The 24,130-nt window shown below is 36.6% G+C and overlaps 1 protein-coding gene across 2 annotated transcripts in view; it reads right to left on the reverse strand.

Moving 5' to 3' along the window:
• rabgap1l (RAB GTPase activating protein 1-like) overlaps positions 1–24,130 on the reverse strand; it is a 69,941-nt gene that overhangs the window by 12,608 nt on the left and 33,203 nt on the right. The window contains exons 14-19 of one of the 2 annotated variants that reach the window (XM_077716722.1): positions 15,514–15,627; positions 12,099–12,173; positions 11,004–11,129; positions 10,723–10,866; positions 8,678–8,719; positions 3,543–3,671 (exon numbers count right to left, since the gene is read on the reverse strand). In XM_077716722.1, coding sequence (XP_077572848.1) covers positions 3,543–3,671; positions 8,678–8,719; positions 10,723–10,866; positions 11,004–11,129; positions 12,099–12,173; positions 15,514–15,627 — 630 coding nt within the window. Of the gene's footprint in view, positions 1–3,542; positions 3,672–5,815; positions 6,024–8,677; positions 8,720–10,722; positions 10,867–11,003; positions 11,130–12,098; positions 12,174–15,513; positions 15,628–24,130 lie in introns of those variants that run through there. The other variant, XM_077716723.1, reaches the window with a different exon arrangement.

Below are 24,130 nucleotides of genomic sequence, written 5' to 3' on the forward strand. Positions count from 1 at the left end.
GATTTTTTAGGCGCGTCTAAAATTGAAATCAGTATCCACATGTCCTGCTTTCTGGCTTACTCCTAGCCCTAGACAAGCCTTGGCATGCAGTTGGTGGCTCTTCCTGGTTGTTCGTGCATTGGTTTTCCATTTTAGAAGTGACCAATATCGCAATGCTTTTAATATCCAAATTCGCTGGATTCCAAATTGCAAGAAACAACGTAGTGATGTTTTTTTAAACTACCAAAAAAGCTCGAAGGATGGAAAGCCCCCATTTACTCTTGGGAACAATTGGTATGCTATGCTGGTGGAAGTGATATGAGCCATTCCCCAGAATTTCAGCATTACCATGCAAAGCTTTCTTCTCTATTTTTAAAGCCTTCTTACATATACACATTTTGTTCTATTGTTTTTCATTCATGCAACCTTGGGAGGAGGCTTGTTAACAACAGTCTTTACTTTCACTTAACAAAACAATTTAATAATTACGTTGACTGGACATTGCCTTTAAGATGTGACGGAATGTACATTATTTTGGTGTGTGATAAACAAATTCATAATTAACAAATGTTTATTAACCCATCAAAACAATTTCAAAACTTCTAAACTTTAAATCAGCACGACTCTGAAAAAAGTAGTAGTACTTATTTTGAGTAAAAGATTAATCAGGATTCCTAAATCTTCAGTACATGTGACTATGGTTATGTAACGAATGGGTTTTACTTAAAAAAGTTTACTACTTAAGAGTTTTTAAAACCCTTCCAGTGCTTCAAGTTCTTAAACTGATTCTAACAACAACAACAACAACAAAAACACACAAATATTGTCCTGAAATTATTTTAAAAAAACTACCCCCTACTTTACACTGTCAAATTAAACGCAATTGATGGTAAATATTTCAAATAATATGAACAATTGATATTAACAAGTACCTAGAGTATCTTACAAAAGTGACACCACTTGAACAGAATGTATTCTCTATAGAGCTTGGATAATAAAAGAAATGTGTTCTATCTTCAACTGAAAACAGAGCAATAGATGTGTAATATATGCACAAAGACACACACACACAAATATATGCTGTCTGACTCTGTGGCTTGTAAATACACTAGTGCCACTGACGTTACGCTGTCTGACTCAGTAGCTTGTAAATAACGTCACTGAGGTCACGCTTGTTGCTTGCAAGCAAGCTGATTTAAAAAAAAAATAGAACTTACGCATCAAAATGTTGGAATTCATTTGTTACGGTTACCTTGTATTGTTTCAGAACCAGTAACAAATTTATCGGGTCCTAGTAACCAACCCTTAAGTATGTGACTTTTGAAACATAAGTCATTGCCTGAGCTTCAGTCCAAAGGATGTCTAAGATGCTGAGAAATTCAGATTCTTGCAGTAATCCTCAAAAAAAAAACTAAGCCAGTATACTCCTAGTTCTGATCAAGCCAGGGTGGTAAGGAATGTGTTCGCTATTTTAAGCAGCTTACAGGGTTATGCTGATCCGCTTTATATGTTGGCAGAGAAAAACATAGAAAGATTGGGTCCTGAAGAGAGAAAGGTTTTAGGCATGGTAAGGTTGCCAAGTTTTCTTGAAAATACAGTGGAATCCTTAAGGTTTTCTTTTTTTTTTACAAACAAATAACGTATTAACTCCACACGCATTTGCATCAATGGAAAAACAGATTGTTGGAACAGTGAGGTAATTAATTGTAATTGACTTAATTAACTTGTCTCTTGGGGATTTCCACAATGTATTAAACTTTTCCAGGTCAACCTATGTCCCCCTTTCTAACAATCATTGCCCCTATATCTTCCTTCACCACATAAATACACCTTCCCTCTGATCTTCCTTGTTAATTTTCACCTAAAAATGGATGTCTCTTAACAACTTGATATAGAAATAATGCATTTCACAAGTGCAAGTGTGACTTGACCAAAAGTAGACAGGGATAGAAGCTTACAAAAATGCAACTTGACAAACCAGAAACAGCATTATCAGCCCCAAATCTTTTTCTTTTAAATAAAAGGCTGGACAACAGGTTTTTACCTAGAACAAAAGAAGGTTTCCAGTGGCTAATTAGTGCTTCGAATTACACAACACTGCTTTGAAATAACTCTCGCTCACAAAGTATGGACGTGAATAGAAATCAATGCTACAAGATGTGTTCTCACCAGCTTGTAAAATAAAATGTTTAATAATGTTTCCTTTTGGGAGTGGAAGTTAAATGTTAAAGGAAAGAATGAGATGGATGTTGCTCAAAACAAGGAGTCCTCAGGTTACGAGGTCCTCGACACATGAATTTTTTACTTTACGACACCCGTGCCTTATTCACCTTCGAATCCACCAGTGTTTGTGCTTAGCTATTGCATAGTGCTTGTTTGTTTTGGGCCAAGAGTAGCTTTGCCATTTAGCCCTTCTTTTCTCACATTATTGACCCATAGAAGAAAGCCTAGTCTTCTAGCAATGTTGGCCAACAGAAAAGCAATGATCATGGAAACGAAGTAAAACATCATAAAAAGGCGAAACCAAATAATTCAGGGTTCATATGACATAAAACTAAGTAATACAACGATTTCAATCTTCCATTTACTATCTATTATTACACCAAAAGAAATTTTGTATTGAAACAGACCTTATGTGGCCAAAAGTTGATGCACATGCACATGTAAATAGCTGTCATCTACTTGAGCTATTTTATACTTTGTGTGTTGGTGTAAATATCGACTTTAACAGTGCAATCCGAATTACGCAGAAATTGGAGTTAAAATGCCAGCTTAGGAATGGAATTCGCTGGTAACTCGAAGACTCCCAGTACTCTATTGCATAGGAAAGGAAAATGAATCTTAAGCAGCAATAAACTTGACCTTTCTAGAAGCACGCCCAAAACTGACATTTCGCAACATAGTAACCCAAACATTTTAGTAAGTCACCTTTGTCTTTGGATAAAATACAAGAAATGCGGGGGGTTATCTATTTCTATATCTTTCCCTAACAACATATCTGTCACCCCCATTTCTTACACACACGCACAAGGACAAAATCAAATGTATTTCACTGTGTAGCAGTTTAAGTCTCAAGTGACCTCAGCAAATTCCCTAAATGCCAAAAGTGTTCTAAAAGCCAGGAGAATGACGATGATAAGGTGTGTGTTTATGTGAGGGTCAAAAAGAAAAATCAATGAGAAACCATTTTACTACTATCCATGTAAGCCAATAGCTAATAAAACTGCAACAAAGTCAGTAACAATGAAGGCTATTGCTCCACATATACTAATAAACTACAGAGAATGAACAACATTCCACAGAAACAGTAAACTAACTTGTTTACTTGAAGATCTTCAGTAATTGTAGTGTCAAAAACAAACTGGATATAACTTGTTGAGATTCTCATGAATCAGATTGTACCAGGCACGTGAATGAATACGCAACAGTGCTGAATCGCTTTGAAATTAGTAAGGGTGTAACCCTTATATTCCCTGTTAATAGTTAAACACATTCCATGCTGAAGTCATTGCTTAGTTAACAAACAAGTGGTTTTTTGCACACGTTTAGAAATTCTGACGAACCTTTATGTTGCAAGCTTGTTCCATCAGTCTTCTTGCATTCTCTGCAGCTCTGTAACGTTTAGGGAGTTGAACTCTAAAGAACTTGAGCGCCCCTTCAAAGTCAGCCTGCAAGAGATCCTCTTTCGATGTCTGCAGAGAGACAAGTGGGGTCAGGGGGAGATAGAAGAGAACATTTTAGTTAAGCCAATTTTGAATGAATTTTAGTACCATTTACTCTTATGTTTTTAACTTCAAAGTAAATTATTCCTTGACAATAAAATAAGTGATAATAATTTCACCAAGTGTAAAAGCTGACGACTTCTAGTCTTTATATAGGTAAAAAAAACATTAACATTCCCCTCAATAAAGTAAAATAATTCACAGGGAACGCAAGGTTTTGTAAAATTTCTGCTGGTCATTTTCTTAGAACAATATAATTAATCAAATAAAAAATCTCTCAGCCTGTCATCATACACGGCTGTGTATGACGGAATTGATGTTGCTACTCCACAAAGTGCGTTTTCCCAGTAAACCATAAATAAGTAATATAAAAGTATAAAGAGTCACATCTTGGCAAGGTAAATTCTAAAATATTGCAATATCGATAATAATGTGGACTGATATGAATCACAGTGATGTACTTTACTTCCATCTATGCCTTTGCTTTCTTGAGTGCCTTAGACAAAGTTGAGGGATTTAATAACTGTTCCAATAATCAACATTAGCAAAAAACATTAAATAAATTAAAAAAAAAAACTTGGATTTCATTCCTTTGTAAGGAAAACCTCACTCCACCGGGTGAAATTCCACCCATCAATTTGCTTCTTGGTATCATGAGTCTGGTTGCAAACTGAAGTAGGTTAATGCAGGGAAGCCCAGATTTCCAACCACTTTGTGTCCTAGGAGGACCCGACAGCCTTCTAAATGCATCAAGAGCACCCTCTTTGGAAAGCTCAGAGGTGGAAGTTTTTACTGGCATACATTCACACATCTTCCGTAACATTATCACCAGTGTAATTCTGTCCAACTGTCAGCTAAGCAAACCATCACCTACTTACTATGAAAAATGAGCTTCATAAAGAGTTTGCAATTTAATGTTAGAACGTGGAGGAGGAGGAGGGCAGGAGCATATTTAGCATGCTGTCATTTCCCAGGTGCTCTTCACGTTTCACTGATGATTTTAAAGATAAGTCCCTAATGGAAAATAGCAATATTGAGCTAAATAGCTGACATTTATTGATCCATGAAAGTGACAACAAAAATAATCAGATAATTTCGAGGAGTAGGTTTCCTAAAGGGTTTATAACTTTAATATAAAGCTTTTTAAAACCGTTTTATAATTTGAAGAATTAAGACCTACCAGAAAAAAACAATACTTAAGACGCTTCATAAATATTAGTAAATGTAAGAATTTATAACACTATACTGGCAAGGCAATCTCAAACTAATAATACAATAAACAAATAAAATGCAATTAATACCACACTAGCACATGGACAATCACGCAATGTGCAATGGTTGAAAAATTTAACTTCACACTTTCATCCATAAATTGATATTTTTAACCTTATGGGGAACTCATTTAACCCACTGGCTGCCAATGACAGCATTAGGCGTCCATTCTATTTTATAGGGGAAGGGCGAATGGACCGTTCATCCGCGCCTCCAAGCCAAAATTGATTCAATATCGATCGATGTCAATGACGTGGAATGAGTAAAAAAACACCATGGAAAAAAACAACACTTTTAGTGTGTTATTTCTGCCTGTATTTGTATTTTGTTTTCATTTGTAATATATTTATTTTTAACTTCCTATGACCTGGCGTCACATTTTTGGTTGTCAAAGACTACAAGGGCCTGGCACCCACCCACTTATGATGTGGACATCATTTTTCTCAGAAACTCCACCATGTAAAAAGATAATTCTTAGTTTTTTTCACTCATCTGGTCCCAATTATCCTAAATATCAAAGAGAAAATAAAAATGCATGCCTTGCAAGAGTCGGGGTCTTAGGAGGATAAACCTATTTGTTATAATGACAATAATATGGCAAGTACCAAATGAAACACATCAGTACCACCATCTTGTGGGGGAACACTATATGTCGTGTGTGCCTATCATAGACAACAAACTTAAAAGTCCACACATTCCCACAACCAGACTTTCAACATATTAGTTTCAGAATCAGATGCATACTATATTACAATATAAGGTGGACACAGAGATGTTGACTGCACTAATGCAAAAGTCCTTTTCCCTATTGCTTCCCAACTATGAACAGTACCCACTCTCACCGCCAGCAGCTTGGGGACAAAGAGCCGATGTCCCATTCCAAGGAGATCCATCATTTTGCAAGCAGAATCTGCTGTGGCTTGACTGCTTTGGGCTTTTCCTTCTGCCGTTGCCTCGCCATCCTCCAATGCCCTTCGCACTGGAAGTTGCAGAGGAGGTCTCAGCTTTGAAAGAGGAGGCGGAGAGGGCAAAGGGGATGGTAGAGGAGATAGCGGTGGGGTCGGGGAAGGCAAGGGAGAGGGGCTATCCCTCTTTGGGGTTACGGTGGCGTACGACTCCAGTGTGTCGTTAGAAATGCCGCACTTGGGCTTGAGAAGTTGGAAGGGCAAGTAAATTGGTGGCAATACAGACTGCTTGACTTTATTAGGTCAGAAGGCAGTGTGAACACATCCACTGTCACAGCCTTGTTATTATTATTAATAATAGGAATAAGAAGACTGAGTCTTCATCCCACCGCCGTCAGAGCTCAGAAGTGACCACACGTTGTCCGATTGTTCCAGTCCAAAACTTAGCAAGGGGTTCTGCTGTTTGTTGCATAACGCCTTAATGTCTTCTACCTGCAAAGCGCTCTTAACTTGCTGCACTAGTAATGACAATCCAGTGTGTCGTTGCTAAGCAACAAAGAAGGCTCAACACGTGGGTTGCTGCTCCGACAAATGGCAGGGATGAGCAAGTAGTCCACCTTTTTCGTATTTATTTTGTCCTTTAGCAGACTTCAAACAGGGGGGAAACCTTTTGAGAAAACCGGACAAGAGAGCTGAAAATGCTCTAGACTCCGTTGGAATTTCAAAGTTCAATTTCATCAAAATGGAAAATCAGCAAAAAAATATAAAAATCGGGATCCTTTCAAGGAAGAAGCAAAGAGGAGATTGTGATATTGTGGCACTATGGAACGTCTTTAGAGGGAGAGAACATCTAAGTAAAATAAATACAGTTCCAGAGACCAGATCATTAGCAGATCTGTGGCAGTACGAAGAAAAAATGGAAAGCCATTTGATTCTCAACAACACAGACTAAAACGGATGCATCTGTGAGTCGTGAATAGGCTTGTGCCACCCTGAGCAATTGTTCTGGTCAGCAACTGGGGCGAGGCAAAGCAAGAAGAAGAAAAAAACATCATCAAAACATACACTGTTTTCCAGACCACTGTCCCTCTCTCTTGTGATGCTAACCGTTATTGGTTAGCAGCTTGCTGGGTATCTCTATTGCCATCCAGTATGTAGTCCGAGGTAGCGTGCGGCAAAGGAATATATTTCCAACACATGACTAAAGAAATGGAGGCAGAAGCTGCGGTTGAAAATATGAAAATAGAATTAAAACAGACAGTAAAGAAGAAAAGAATGTCGGAAAACAAAAAGCGTAATTCCTGCACGTTCAGAGAGCTAACAGTACACCTTACATTCTGCGAGTGAAGAGGGATATGGGTGATGAGTGTAAAGCAGGAAAGGGAGGGAGGTGGACCCAGATGGCGGGAGGGGGATGAGAGTGGAGAGGAGAACGGGATGGAGGGGGTTTTGGGGATGGAATGTCGTCATAGTTGGCCAATTGGAGGCTGTGAACGGAAGCTTGTTTCACACACCTCACATCCTCATTTGTGTCCCATCTTCAGAAATGCATCCGCTTTGTATGCATCTTTCTGATAGAGAAAATATTATTGTTGAGCTATTGGACACAAATGTCCAATGGTTTTAATAATATAAGATAATATAATATAAGTATTCGAAAAATTGTATACGTATACACATTTTTTTACTATTTGCAATTTTTTTTTAATCGTATGCGAATTATAATTTCTGATAATCTAGAAGTATTTTGTAGAGAACTGAACCTTTTTACATTGCTATCTCGAAATTAATTTCCCTCAAATCGAGATCGTCAAAAGTTTAATTTAGTTTAATAAATTAATTTTCAATTATGCTCACTGAAAATGTTTTCATTTGAAACTAGGAAGTATTGAGATACATATCAAGCCCATCCAATTTCCTGAAAACACTTAGATTTGACATAAAAAAAGGATTTAAACTAATTTGGACAATGTCCAACAACCAAATGTGCAATACAGTTTACATGAGGATAAATATTGCAATTTATGATCACAAACTCCTCATCCTAAATAACAAATGGATTCTTCAAGAATGAATGGACATCAGTTAGCAAGAAAAGGTTCAATATGACAGCGCTTGGCTTCATCTCCATTGCTTTTAACACGCCTACAATGCATTAGCAAAGATGATTGACGACAAGGCACAATGAACCATCCACATGCAAGATGACTGTGCTGAATGAATCGATACAAGCAACCTCAAAGAGATCTTGTAGCACAACAAACAGGAATTCCACACCACTAAGACAAATGCAAAGGGGTTCAGAAAAAACAGTGTACGTACACTTATATAAAGTTGTGCGTTTTGTTTTTGTCTACTAATACTAGTGTTTTTCCCCCACAATAACATACAAACACCAAAATGTGCCATCTAACAACTGTCAGGTGATCAATGAAGTACAATCAGATGACCCAATAAGTGCTCAATAAAAAAAGGATGTTAAAAGTATACCTCTATCCACTTGTATAAAATGGGTATAATTAAAAGTGTAAAGAAGGAAAGAAATGAACACTAAAAGGTCCTAACTATCAGCTGTAGCTCTGATAACCTGACACGAGGTGGTGGCAGATACCAAATGAAACTGATGCAGCTCAATTAAATAAAAGCATTATTATAGTATCACTGTATTGTGTATTGCAGAATTCCCATGACTAACGGTTGATAGATGCAACTTTGCATTTATGTGGTTAAAAAAGGCAAGAAAAAAAATCAGTTCCTTTAAAACAAGAGATGTGTTCATGAATGAATTGAGCTACAAACCTTGAGCAGAGCCAAGGCAACATTGAAGATGATATTGAGCCCCTGCAACGTAAAAAAAAAAGAAGAAAAATATTAATAAAGCATTATAATATAGAGGTCATAGAAACAACTAAGTGCATTTTATGTACTGTAACATTAAATCAGGAATACACAATAAAAGCAGATTTTCAGATTAATGTTTAGAGATGATTGTCTCTCATCATCAACGGTGACTGTGAAACATGCAGATGATGTAGAGCTGGCAGCTCTGCGGGAAGACCCCATCTCCCTCGTCTCTGTGATGAGTTCACATGGCAACACGGAGCTAAAAATAACCAGACAGCCCTAAAAATAAGGAAAGCGAGGGAGAGCACACGCTGTTTTCCCTCAAGATGGCGCTACAATGCAAAGTCAAGATCAAAGAGGTTGGGGAAGAAGCACTTTTGGTTTTTACAGCCTATGAATGTGTGAGAGTATTAAATTGATTTTTAGTATGGACGGGAAGGATAAAGACACAGGAAGTGTGTTTGAGATTATTCATTCATTCATTTTCAACAGCTTGTCCTTGTCATGGCTGCGGGGTGCTGGAGCCTATCCCAGCTGATATCGGGCAAAAGGCCAAAGAACCACTGCGCCCTCAGGGTGGCTGGTCGAGATTAATAATCGTAAAATATATCCTAGCAATGAGACAGAGCAGTGTGACAGGAGTAAAGGTAAAATAAAGCCCAGAGGAAAATATATTCAATGTTGAGAGTAATCAAACAATCTGCCTTTTGTGTTCTAAACATCCCCTAATGTGTTTAATGTAATGAATATAAAATGCATGTTTATAATTGAGGATGCTAAAACTCTTGAGCTTTGCTTGATCATATTTTAAACTTTAGCAATGAAGCCTGTCACAGTAGATTGATCCCAATGACCACCCAACCTAGTGCGCTTCCAAAAGAAGGAATTCCACAAGTATATATTTTTTCTCTGTAATAAATTGACAGAACTGGATTGTGAGTCTATTCTGATGGTCTGACTGACACCTGATTACTGTGATACGCCACATCTACTGATGTCTTTGTAATTTCTAGATGGATTAACTGAATTAAAATCAGGTCAGATGTTTACAACCCGCAAAACCAGTTATGCAACCCATTCCCATATCTTTTACAGAAATATGTTTAACATACTACAAATGACATGACCAGAAAAAGAAGGCCACTTTGCTGCTTCAGGGACTGGACAACTGGCTGTGTGTGAGTCTTTCCTTCATTTTACGACCCACTTATCCTCACAATGATCACGGGGGGTGCTAGAGCCTATCCTAGATAACTATAAGCACCAGGCGGGGAACACCCTGAATTAGTGGCAAGCCAATCGCAAGGCACAAACAGATGGACAACAATTCACGTGCACATTTATACCTAGGAGCAATTTAGAGTTTTTTTTACAATTTGATATGTATCTAATTATTTCCTAGGCAGGATAACTTACAAGGAAAAGTGAAGGCAACGGTGATGGGGGAAAGAAAATGATACACAAGAAGAGCAGCTGTCGGAGTAGCAGGAGAAGAAAATGGATGTTTAACGAACAGATTCTTATCATGCGGTTCATTGGCTGAGAAAAACCTGGGACGCGTCTTATTGTTCTGCTTGAGGCCAGTGGGAGAGCAGGAAGAGTGGGAGGAACAGAAGAAGAGTAAATGAGAAAATATAGAAACCAACGCTGAATGACAGGGTAGGACTGATGTTTTCATTTTAAAATGTGAGGCAGTGTAAATGTACTTATTAAAGCTTTCAATCTTTCTAAGGATTTTAAATGATATTGGTGATTTCAAAAATGATGATTAAGGAATCAATGGAAAAAATAGTTTTCTTTTCTGAGATGCAGTGCACCATTGGCACATAATCTCACATAATCTCCAAATTTGAGGGGCTACAGTACCTTGTGCATGAGGTTTAAAACGTTAAAATGTATTTCTCTGGTGGACACTATTTCCCCTAACTTAAATTGGGTTCTTTCCTCATATTTTATCCTAGGAATTACGAGAGAATACATTGCACTGATTACAACTGTACCTCACAAAGCAGGAGATCAGTGATGTGGAACACCATGCAAAGAGGGAACTTGGCTGTGAAGAGGGTGAGAAACCACTGTGAGGCATACATGTGTGCCTCCAAGTTTAGTTCTTGGAAATGAACCCACAAATCAGGTAGTTGTTCCTAGGAAAAAAAACAAGAGTATTACTATGTATATAGTAGTATTATGGGAGCCACACACCAAAATATTTAAATATGACCAAGCATTAAATCAGACAGTGGATTTCACAGATATAGACATTTTTTTTAACCCTGTTTACCTGCATAAGCTTCTCAAGTTGATGGAACTTGCAGTGAAGATCTTCAAAGTTGTTTTTGTAGAGAGCTCTCAGGCCATACTGAAACATGATTTTCACCAACACACAAAAGGCCTGTTCTTCAGGCATCTGAAACAACAGTAAAACATACAGTTAGGCATTTATTGCTGACATTTCTGTCTGTATATTTGTTTTATAATGTTTTTAACAAAAATATATATATTTGCTATAACTTTCTGATGTGAGCCAATGAAGACAAAACTGCATTGTTGTTGTTGCTGGATGAAAATGTGAAGCTTGGTGCATCTCACAGACAACCACTATTTCTCAATTTCATGTACACACCCCAGCAGTTGCAAACACACATACACACACCTAGGCACACCAAGGCTATGAGATGGCATTTTATCTGTGACTGTGTGTGTTTGGGGCTGAATGTGCTGCAGGTGTACCTGAGCGGCGATTAATATTCTTGAGATCGGTTTCTGTAACCTCTGCCTCTTTCTTCCCTTCAACCATGTCTTCCTTTTTCCTCCACCCAACCTAACTGGCTATATTGCATTCGTGCTCCATTTTTCCACATTCATTTTCCTGGCACCTGTACCTGATGTAGCTCCAATGACAGCTCAGTGCCATCAATTCATCTTTTCACATATTGCCCAACTGTCTTTCCTGATGGGGGCTCCTGTTGACATCTCCTGTCTCCCACAACCTTTCTCCTCTTTAACCTTGGAGGCACGTCTTTTACACCCAAGCCAAATTTCCACCACTGTTTCAACAAAATTACTAAAAAGTGATATCAAGTAGGCCTTTCCTTCCAACATGTGTCTCCAACTGGTTTCTTTGAATACAATTCAGTATCTAATTTAATAAAAACATTCACACAGGAAGGATGTATAATAGTGTACATTGCTGAGAAATGGTAAAACCCAAATTATTCTCAAATAAAAATGGTCTAATGCATAGTTTCACATACTTTGGTGATCTTTAAAGATATTGAATGTTTTCAGCAAAGAATGTGGTTAAGGGAGGCAACTGCAAAGTAATAATTACAGTACACACACGTTAAAATGCATGTAAGTTTAAATTTGAACTTACATGCAGCAGCAGGACAGCAGCAAGAAATGATTGACCCTGGCAGTAACCAATCTCCTCATCGTAGACAGCATAAGCCTTAAAGATAAAAAAAGATGACAGAATAATTTGTCAAACAAACATAAAACACCAGACGAGCAATGCAATTTTCTTCTAGTAAGCAAAATTGTCAATGTTTCCATTTGTACTAATATTCCATATTTCAGCACCGTCATTTTCCTTGAAATAGACAAGAAAGATTATTTCTGTCTATTTCTATTTCCTCAAAATAGACGGAAAGATTATTTCTGTCAATTATAAGAAATATTATTTAGATGGCCCCTGCACCAGACAATGACATGCACTCTGTGTATTAATTATACTTATACACAGTGTAAACAAATACAGATAAGAAAATATTCCAATACGAATATTATATTAAAAAAATAGTACAAAAAATATACATTTATGTGAAATTATCATGATTGCTTAGATGTAAAAAATGAAGTTGTGTATTGTTCTGATATAGGCATGATCACATATTTTAATCTATCGTATTTTTTGGACTATAAACTGTTCTGGTTTGAATAGTGTGTTTTATGGTCTAGTGTGGCTTGTATTGCATATAGGCTTGTACAATCCTAACGAACTGCAAGACTTTTATTAAGAATATCTTTATGGTTTATATGCCAGTGTGGTTTATGTGTATATAAACATAATTTTCTTATCAATGTTTGTGTGTGCTTCTTATAGTAAGGTCTTCATTATAGTCCAAACATTCCAATATATATCGGATTTTGGATTTTTGACTGAATGTGCAATTAGATAATCAATGCATTCACATATAAGAGAAAAAATCTATCTTTATTATTTTGCCTAATTTGAGGATTAATGTGCAGGTAATGGTTATGTTTTATGTAATTGTCTGGGCTACAATATTCATCCTGACATGCTTGATGGAGTGCGCTAGTCACACATTCCCAACTCAACAAGGTGACATGTCGGTTGACAGATGGAAGGGGGAGGTCCTGGTGTGAGAAATCTAAATTTGTTACCCAGAGTACATAACAGCCGCAGCGGGGTGAAGTATTACCATATAATATAAAGCAGACACCTATTTCATAACAGTCTAATGCTCTTTTTAAACTGTCAACATTTTATGTCATTAAATAAACTCGAGGAATTAAAACAAGCTGGTGGTGGGCCTTATTTAAGTACCAAGTAAACCATTTATTCTGACAAGGATTAGCTGTAAATGAAAGTGGTAAAAGCAACTCTTTTGGCGAAATTAAAATACTAATGTGTGAAAAATATTAAGTGCTGGTTGTATCTTAAATTATAAATGATACAATTTTGTTTTATTTAAAAGTAATGTCTATTTTTATACTATACCACCCTGGAAAGTGTGGGAAGAACAATCTTCCAAGGAGGATAAGCTCCAGAAAGCGCGGTAACGTAAGATGATTCCACCATATTTCAAAGGAGAAATGAAGAATGGTAACAGTTAAACGGATAAGAAATGATCGTTTCAATAAAGATTTAATGTATTCTCATTTGTGATCAGTCAGACAGACAGTATCAGATTTAAGCATCTGCCTTATTTTACATTTTCTTCTCCAGGCAAATGTCCTGGAAAGTCATTCAAATTAGTCAACCAAGAGCTTACACAATTTAAAAGAAATTCAGGAAGAATAAATGTTCTCTTTTTCTCATAAACTCACTGTTAAAATGTGTTGGAGAGAGACATTTAACTTTGACTTCTGGAAAAGGCTTAAAGAATGGTCAGTCAGGCTTGCACAGGTTAGATGTAAATGCACTTGAATGGAACATCCACAAAATGAAACAGAAAGTCACGAGCAAAGTTCACACAGCTCAATTGACCTTTCTCGGAGAATAAAGGTTAGAAAATTAAAGACTCCATGCATATTAGCGAGTAGATTCCTGTGAAGATGAATTTACAATAGGTTCTGGATCCCGTGTGCTGTAACCCACTCATGCCTCAAGATCCAGCCAACCTTATCAGCAGCAAATCTACATGAATTTGCATACAAATGAAGGCTAGCTCACCACTGACCTACTTGGGTTCAGGGAGGATGTAAACCCATTCTGACAGGTCCTCCCACTGTGCTGATAGCCCAAAAAATACAAAGGTGTGGCGTTCTGCTTATCGATAAAACAACACAAAAAATGTGTTTGACTTAAAATTCAATTGTCCTGGCATGAAATAGTTCAATTTTTGAATCAGGAGTCATTAAGAATTAATCTTGTACCGGATTCTGTATGAACTTAAGAAACTTGTAAAGTAACAACTTGTGAAATCATTTTGATGTTGTTATGTTAAGTGGTTGCCCCACTAAAATACTTCTTTCAAACATGGATTGAAGGCGAAGATCTGGTCACATGATGTAATACCGATATTAAAGATTAGCAATTTACCAAGTTTTCAAGCAGGATTACAAAAAAAAAAATAAACCAATTTCATCATGGAATATTTTGATAAAGACAAGACATATGCAGCCAAGTCAGAAGGATAATATTCTGACTTATCAATGTTAAATGTGGCCATCACCTGTAACACATTTCACAACAATACTATCAATATTCTTCTTTGCGTTGAAGTGATTGGTATTATTTAAAGTGGAATGCAGTTAAAGTTTTTGGCTATTGGTGGAACATAGACAAACCTTTATATATTCCAACAAGTTGAGCTTGCTAACACACACTGACATAAGGCAAATATTGGCACCGTAAAAAACCCATGATTGGCATTTATTCAACTCTTTACAGCCAGTCATGATCCCGAAACTAAACAAGCCTGCCACGATATGCCCCTCAACCTTCATGTCGACGCAGTTTTTTTTCCTTTAATATTGCAGGCATTCTAGATAGAATGCAAAGAACTACCTTATTTCACGTTGTGTAATCACTCGGCCGGCAGATTCAAACTGCTCGCCCACTGTGCCATTGTTATTCAGTTAAGACTTATTATTTTTGTTATATATTCTTCACGCAGTTTTTCCAAAATGAAAAAAAAAATGAAATGCACAGTTAAAAATCATAATCTACATGAGTCTCTAGCATTTACCTAGGACAATAACTAGGGACTTCCGGGGTTGCTGGAGCCTATCCCAGCCAACTTCAGGGTAAAGGCAGACTACACCCAAGATTGGTTGCAGACAGCAAAAAGGCACCCAGATAGACAGGCAACCATTCACTCACAATCATGCCGCCAACGAGCCGGACTCGATCCCACCCTTGACCGCACCAAAGTCAGGCAAGTGAAACACTACACTAAAGGTTACTTTTAAAGTATAAGGAATTTCAAAGCCTTAGATCCGAAGTTAGGGTCTTTAAGGCTATTTGAAAGTCAGCATTTAACTGCAGCATTCATTTTTTTGATTGACATTCTTTTAAATTAAGTTTCACATTTTCTTCATACCTTGCAGATCTTGTAGAGCGAATCCTGTCCATCTCCATCAGAGTCCTTGAAGTAGTCGTGTGCAGGGAAGGTGCGGTGGATGTCTCGAGTGATTACACCCTCCTGAGCAGAATCCTGAAATGTGTAATGCAGTTCATTACCACATTTCAATTGAGGCAAACACTGAAAGCCAATTTACAGTCAAATGTTTTAAACATTTACAAAATGTACAATAAAATGATTATAAACTTGTTTGGTTATGGTGTAAATTTGGTGAGAAATAAAGTATGGACAGATTAACCTCTCAATGTCCAACATATTTAAACACACTGGTATTTTCTCTCAGACTCAAGACTTATTTTCCCAAAACCTAAAGCCAACTCTGAGCCTAACTAGCCTTGATGTGTGAATCAAAGAAAAATGAAGACCAAGAACATCAGACACAAGAGGTAGAAAAGGCAAAATTCATCCTAATTCCTACTTTATGACTAAAAACATGATCTTACATAGGAATTTTAGTTCAAGCAACTTGTATTGTATCCCCTTTCCTTTTGAAACGGAACGTTCTTGCCACAAATGACTATGGATTTCGGCTGCCCACATCCATCTAATCATAAAATCACAAACTGACTAGATTATGTTTAGTCTGGGCCACTGCTGGGGCCATACCATCTGTTGTAGGACTTTGCTTTACATGTTACTGCCGATATTTATTTATCACTCTGGATGTACTGTACGTCTGTGGTCATCGATATGCGTCGGCATTAATGTTAAACGCCTACCATGTGTTCCCGGGCGACAGAAAACAAGCTGTATACCAGTCATGAACAGTGACGAAAGCTTTACTTTAAAATATTCCAAAAGCTCCATGTCAACTAAGATTGGCTCAACCATGATCCCATGAGAAAAGCACTACCGAAAATGGATGAATGGATGGAAAATGCAATAGTAAAAGAGTTAAATACGGAAATTTCATACACAGATTTGTATCGTTCATTTTTCTTCACTATGAATATAGGGGGAAAATATACTAGCTCCCAATAAGTATGTACTGTACTTTGTTGTTGGAATAATAAGGTACCAGAAAAATGCTGAGGCAGTTACACAGTACACGCCTGTAAATGTCAGAAGTTTCATACAAATTAAATGTCTTCATAGTGAGTTACATGCCAATTAGTTCCAATGCCTGCTGTAGGCAAATTAGCGTGTAATGTTATAATGGGATTTTCAGCATGGTGTTGGTCCTTTTGTGCATTATGGGTTAGGATGAACAAAAAAGCTAAACATTACTGTACATGAAATTCATAAGGCCAGGTAAACAAACAAATGAGCTTTATATATAGAAGGCTGTAGTAGTTTGTAGTTTTGTGTCCAAAGATTTTAATAATTAGCTGAAGTACAAAATTGAATCTTGTTCTGAGAGTTATGCTAATAATGTACTAAATATGCACTGCTTTTTAAATATAACATGTTAAGACAGCTTGGTAAAGAGAGCACACTAACCCAAAAGTGTTCCTGCATATTAACTACTTTCTAACCTCCAACTGTGAGTGTTTAAATGTCGGAGAAAATTATACCTTAATGGAAATGTCAAAGAAATGCATGACATGAGTTGTGGTAGAAAACAAAGCTTTTAAAATTACAATTCTATCCTTTGACAAATGCAATTCAACTTCCGTATATCTAGTCCAAAGACCTAGTAAACATGGTTCCAGACTAGTCTAGTTGATGGAAAACACTTTTAAATAAAAATACCACATGAGGTACCAGGTTTAAATCCTTGACAAGCCTCTTCAACTAAAGTGGCACTCATTGCACAACTTACAACTAACGTCATCAACAAAAGTCGATTGGTGATTTAATTAGAAATGTTAGTATCCCATATGTTGCCAGACAGAGACCGCATGATCGCCGTGCTATATTCCCTTCTCTTTCTTATCGTTTAACATTAACATAAATGTACTGTGTCCCCTTGTTCATACAATTGAAGAATAAATTATATCTTTCTGGTAATCCCAGATTTTACAGTGTGTAAATGCTTTTCTGTGTATATTAAAAGGAGATCGTTAATTTGGAATTTTTGTCTTGTCGTGTGTTGTGCTTAAATTAGTATGGGAAAACTAAAGGTAAAAACATTGTCTTGCATGCTGTTTTGCTGAGTGACATTTAAGAGACTTTATCCAATGAAATTAATCATACATACATTTTAGTCTTGGAAATCTCCTTTTTTTTGAGAAAAAAACAATGACAAGTCTTTCCTGAAATTAGTATGCTGATATCAATGAGGATTAACACGAATCTATTTGACATTGAAAGTCGTAAACACTTTTGATTTAATACACCATGCATGTCACTGCTAATTAAGCGCTTCATTACTCAAAAACTCCTGGAAAAGAAATTTTCTTTACGTGTTTTGAGAGTGTTTCACTATATATACATACATAAACCATCTCCTATGTATTAACATATGTATTTGGCTTTTAATTTTCTGACCCTTGAAAGTACCTTTGACTCCAACACTGATCTTTTAAAAAAAAAAATCATGTCTCATTAATACTGTAATACATATATTATCAGATTGTTATCATAGTTCTAGTTTAAAGTGCCTGAAGAAATGCACTGCATCCTTTTGAGACCCGTTTCTAATATTTTGGTCGCCGAGATGAAGGCAAGTACTATGATGAAGGTAAGTTCTATCCAAACACGAGTTCAGTGCTGCTCATTTAGATGAATGTGTCAACGTGAAACATGCAAATGCTGATGCCAGCAGCTCTTTAATCTCAGCAGGGGGGGGCTGAGGTGTTCAGCAGGAACTGCAACCTCATCAGCACCATCAATTCTCTGTCACAGTACCCCAGTTCTGTTCTACTAACACAAAACAAATCAAATGACAAAAGCTAGTTCTCGCAAAACAAAACAAAGTGGTGAAAAACTAGCTGGTGTATATTTCTGATCATATTTTAGTTGGAATAAGTAAAATAATTATTTGTATCTCAGCTGACATCCTGAAATGCTCAATACTGTATGTGCTTGACAAAGCAGGTTCCAATTTGGTGCAAGAGTTTGCACTGGTTAGATTTAATTTGTTGATATACACAATCGATACTCATAGTTTTTGTCTTGCGAGTTAGTTTTCAGCTGATCAATTTAAAAAAGAGTTACCTGCCTGGCTCTTTAACAAAAGAAATGGCTGCATGTTAAGACCAACCGTATGTATACATGTATGTGTATTATGTACGTACGTGTACACGTATACGTGTGTGTGTGTGTGTGTGTGTATGTATATATGTATGTATGTATATATATGACTTATTGATTTATTTATTTATTCAGATATCAACTTATTTATTACCTATTTATTTATGACTAAAAAGTTATTTTTCTCTGTCTGTATTCTCACCCTCGAATACGGGATGAATAAAGTTATATAATCTATTTGAGTAATTCCAGAATTGGGGCACATTGGACGATTTTAAGCTTTTAGTGTATCCTAATGTATATGCTGGTATTTTAACTGTGAGAATGTCTTTCTGTCATGGGAGTCAAAAGGAATGGGGAAAAGAAAAAAAATACAACTAAACAACTTTGTTTGTTTTTTCTTCTAGCAGGTTTCCCTGGAACTTACTGCAACATAGGATAGAGGCATGCTAAGAATACATTCTGAAGTCAGATGGAGAATAATCTGAAAGCTGCTGCTGTGGCAGAACGAAGCTAGTAGCTCAGCATCATCGCTATTATCACTACTATCCAAAGGACCTTCTATGTGACTGATCCATCCACCGCTGCCACAGGTGATTCAGTAGACGGGATGTTCAAGGGGATCTAGAGGGCAGTAGGCAGTGTGTTTGTTCCATTCTAGGATTAGGGCAACAGAGTGACAGTGAATCACTGACTGCGATAAGAGCAGCCAGTAGATGTACTACTGAATAAAAATAAAAAGGCTGATCTTGCCTGAGGGCCATAGTCATTGTTTTTAGTTTGCTAAACAAAAAAGGTTAAAAAACAGTCCTACATAAAGAATTAATAGGTCATTATATGTTTATCTCAGCCAAATATTAGCAAGAGAAAAAGTTCAAACTAAGTGACCTTATAGTTGTATAGATATGATGCCACCTATTGACAGAATGCATACATGCAACATGCATTGAAATAACCAAGGCCTGGACTAAAAGTGGACATTCCCTTTAACTCTTTACATTCCATTGATTGCGCTAGACAGCCAATCCATTTAGGCAAGCAGTTGATTTAAACTGATTGACAGAAGGCCTTAAACGCGACAGATGGAAACAAAGAGGGAATGAGAGTGTACAAGAGGAATGGCTGTGAAGAGAAAAACTGAGAATGGACAGAGGAAATGACATGGCCAAACAAATGGGGGGTATGTGTGAGAGTAAAAGAGTGAGAGTGAGATGAATCAAAGGCTTGATCTAATTGTAACCTGCATGCATCTTGGTCAAAAATAGATTATTATTCAGGTTCTTTGGACTAAAAACAAATATTGTTGATATTTGCAAACCTGCTGTCCATGTTAACATTGTTTTATACCATAATTTTGGGTGCTAGTGTGTATTTTTATTCATTCAACTCATTTAATCTGAACGCATACAAATGATCACAACTACAACAACCTTTTCAAGTTGAGGTCAACAAAAATGTTCCCTAAACAAATTTAAAATGGAACAATAACTCTGACACTTAATATTGGGTATGGAGTAAAAATCAAGTAAACTTGCTTTTTAAGAATGTGTCTGGCCATTTCCTGACCAATATCGTGCCATGAAAGAACAAAGGCCAATAATCTGCTCTCATATTTTGCATACCATTTGATACTCAGGGGATAAAATGCAACAAGAATTCATCCTTCTCATTATTCCGTAGTATGAACAGAAGCAAGAACTCCATCATGCTCATTTGATAATATTACATAACTCTCAAGAGGGGAAGGGGCCCCTGGGAACCAAATGATGTGAGGTGGCACGCTTTGCTAAGTCAACAAGACCAAACTGATTGATGCTGGGTGCAGACAGCTGAACATTCATATCTCATACAGTCCATCAGTGAGAGTAGCACAAATCAAAAATGTTTCTGCTCATGGTAAAACCATGGCAACCAATATGGCAATATTTCATGAGTGAAAAATGAGGCGACAAACAGAAAATGTTAAAAATCACTTATATTGGCAGGATAATCAGTCAAATGTTTCATTTGCAATGTCATTCATCCAGACCTTTTTTATGTAGAGTTAGACCGCTGTTTGAATCTTAAATAACAGGTCCTTTAGAATCTTAGGAAAGACATCTGTACATTTAAAAAAGAAGTGTAAAATGGACACTTTCAGTGGTCAGGTAGTTACTGTAACTGGGTGACACTAGCAATTCCATAATATTAGTCGTACTGGTTTGTATTTTATAGTAGGTACTAGAAATTATGGATAGATTACATTCTGACAACTTGCTTTTGCCCTCAAATGGCCATCACTTTGAACCACAGTCAATCTAAAATTCTAAACTGTTATGGTTTAGCAGTTTTGTTCTATTGTTTTAAGAGTCCTAAAAATGTACTCCATACCAAATTTAAACAAAAAAATACAAACAAATTAAGAAAAAAAAAACATCTTATGTTGGCATGTCAAACACCCTTGTTCCCCTCAATAAATCATCTTTGTCTATGATAGTGAATACTGGAAGTAGGTTAAATGTATCCAATCTATTGTCAATGAGTAGAATATTTAGGACATGAAAATGGGTGTTATGAGAATAACTGTGTGCTCAGCACACATTGGAAAGTTCAGGTCAAACAAAAGTGCTTTCCTGGCAAGTCAAAGGCCATTTGTTTTATGGAAAGGCACCTTTTTCTGTTTTTTCAATAAAACAGTTTGAATGCTTGAGGAACACAGAGGATATTATGAACAATGCAGAGTAAGCGCTAATGTATGAGCAATATGTACTTTCCAAGCATTTGATATTTATACAGACTGCATTCTCAGTCAGTTTGCAGGCTAAAGTTTAAAATACAGTCGGTAGAAAAAGTACTCACTCCTTATTCCAATACCATTGTTGTTTTGAGAATATTCATTATCGGGAAATGTGGAAAACTGTGCAGTGAAGCTTGTTAGGTCCACTATACATATCTAACCAAAACAAATACATATGCAGACCACTACTGCAACACCTGATTCAATCGTCTCATGTCTCTTTACTTCACAGGAGTTTTAGAGATAATCTATTGCTACGATATTCAAGAGGACAGCAGTACGGTAATTAAAAAACAGCACTCCTGAGACCTTTATCCTTGGTTGTTGGCAAGGAACTTTCAAGCTGCTTCCCTCGAGGCTTTAGAGCGGGTGGCAACATCTGGCCCACTGAGCAGATTGCTAATTCATCTGCCTTTGTAACTATGCCATGGCATTTTAATGGTCAGGCTGGTTCTACATTTCATTACGCTATGTTGGGAATGATGTGAACAGAAATGTGAGTTATGATTTCGCTTACAGCTAACAGCAGGCAAGAATGCAGCGTTATAAAAACTCATTTGAACTAATCGAGGTTTGCATATTTTTGATTAAATTACCTTTTGCAAATGAGAACGCTTCAAGGTTAAGTCTCAGGTTCCCATGACTATACATAGTAGTACAAAATGTGATCAAATGCACTTTCACTATTAGAGCAAAAAAATGGATAAACATGGAATATTTCTGATACAAATATTATATGGACGTGAGTTTGTGTACACAATATGGAAGAATAACTTTAAAGGAAGGACTGTTGGCTAAGGTAAGAAGATGCTGTGTTGGTGCAGATGAGCTGTTTTCAACCAGCACCCAGAGGACATTATAGACAACGAAGACTCTGCTCGATGCTTAATGCCATCACAGAAGAATATTTTAAGTCTAGTCAAGGGTGTTGTGACAAATTTAAAGAAGAGAGACGTGAACAGTAGGCAATAAAGCAGTTATGTTAGCGCTGACAGGGATTAGTCAATGGTTAACCAAATAGACTGCAATGGGGATTTTATTTTTTTGCCTTTAGAAATACATAGTGACTTATTTTTTTTTTTGGTAACTGTTTTAGTGGAATGTCTTAGACTAGTGGCTCCTTTCTACAAGCCACTGTGTGCAGAGGACACTCTTGGCATGTTCATGTTAATTTAGTTAATATACATAAATGGATTGTTTTTCTAAGGTTTTTATATTTTATAGTCAGCTGTGCGCTATAGTGCGGCAATTACAGTAATTTGGTTTTGGGGGCCAGACAAAACAATGTGGTGTGGTGAATCTGACCCTCCGACCTTGAGTTTGATAGCTGTGCACTAGAATAACAGTCATCATTATAATGAAAATGATGGCTATACTTCTACAGCAAGTTATCTCGGCATTAGTAATTTTCATTGAACGCCTCCCAGAAACTCTGACATTTCAAAATTACTGATATTAAGCAACCTGTGTTTATTTTCCTTTTGGACTGACCGACATTTTATTAAAACACAGCAACAGTTATAAATTGTACATAGAAAATTAATCATGAAATGTTTTTTTTTCAAAATATATGGTCCTCTCCAAAGTATTCCTAAATTGACTGCAATTTCATGGTTTATTGATCAAAAACATTTTGTTTGGGCAATCATAGATGAATATAGATGATTATGTGATCAGACCTAAAGATAATGGTTTGGTCATCCTCGTTGAACTACAGACTTCCCTTGATTATCGCAACTCGCTATTCGAAGGATTACTGTATTCATTTTATGAATTTTACTACGTTAATATTTTGTCCATTGCACACAGACATTCATGATTTGTAGAGCACAAATTTCATTCTCATTCATTTAATGGAATAGATGATATTTTCCTATATTCTACAATACAGTTTTGTTTCACAAGGCTAAATGCACCAAATTCAATACACAGAACAATCTAAACACCAATGAAGAGCAGCTGCATTAATTTTCAATCAGCCTTAGGCATGTTTCCATGTGGTATCATTAATCTACTACAAGCTGTATCTTTTAATGGCTAATTAAATTGGCAAAATGCTGCCGTCTTCAACAATGTGAAAACGTGTAAAATCTACAAATATGAATAATGAGTAGCATAAAATGGATGATGAGTTTTCATCTCAGAAAATAACTGATACAAGGACACAACAAAAGCAAGAAAGTATATACAAATCAGAGGATGAACAGAATACTTTCATGGCACATTAAATTAAATGAAGGGACATCAGATTTGGGAGGAGCACTTTTTTTTTAAATCTAACACCTGCCTCAGTCTACTTTGCCATCGGTTCCTAGACATTTGAATTTGAGCCATACTCACCTCTTTCTTCTCATTACACACAAAGGTAAAATATATTAACTCCAATTTTTTTTCATTACTTCAGGTTTCAAGGCTTATGTTTTTTTCACTACCTGTTTATCAATGGTCTCGATAAATAAAATCAGCAGATAGAAAACTTTTTGCTGGAGAAGCCCATGTTTGTGAAATCTAAAGCAATGATAGTAAAGATAGTATGAACGCTATTGAAAGTTCTAAATACAAGAATACAAACTATTTCAGACTAATGCTAAAAGTGGATCTTGCCTTATGATTCCAACAAACATTGGATCAGTCATAAGAACTGTGTTGCATTTGGGTGAAAAA

Source organism: Stigmatopora nigra, chromosome 5 (genome assembly GCF_051989575.1).
Source record: "Stigmatopora nigra isolate UIUO_SnigA chromosome 5, RoL_Snig_1.1, whole genome shotgun sequence".
NCBI lineage: Eukaryota > Metazoa > Chordata > Actinopteri > Syngnathiformes > Syngnathidae > Stigmatopora > Stigmatopora nigra.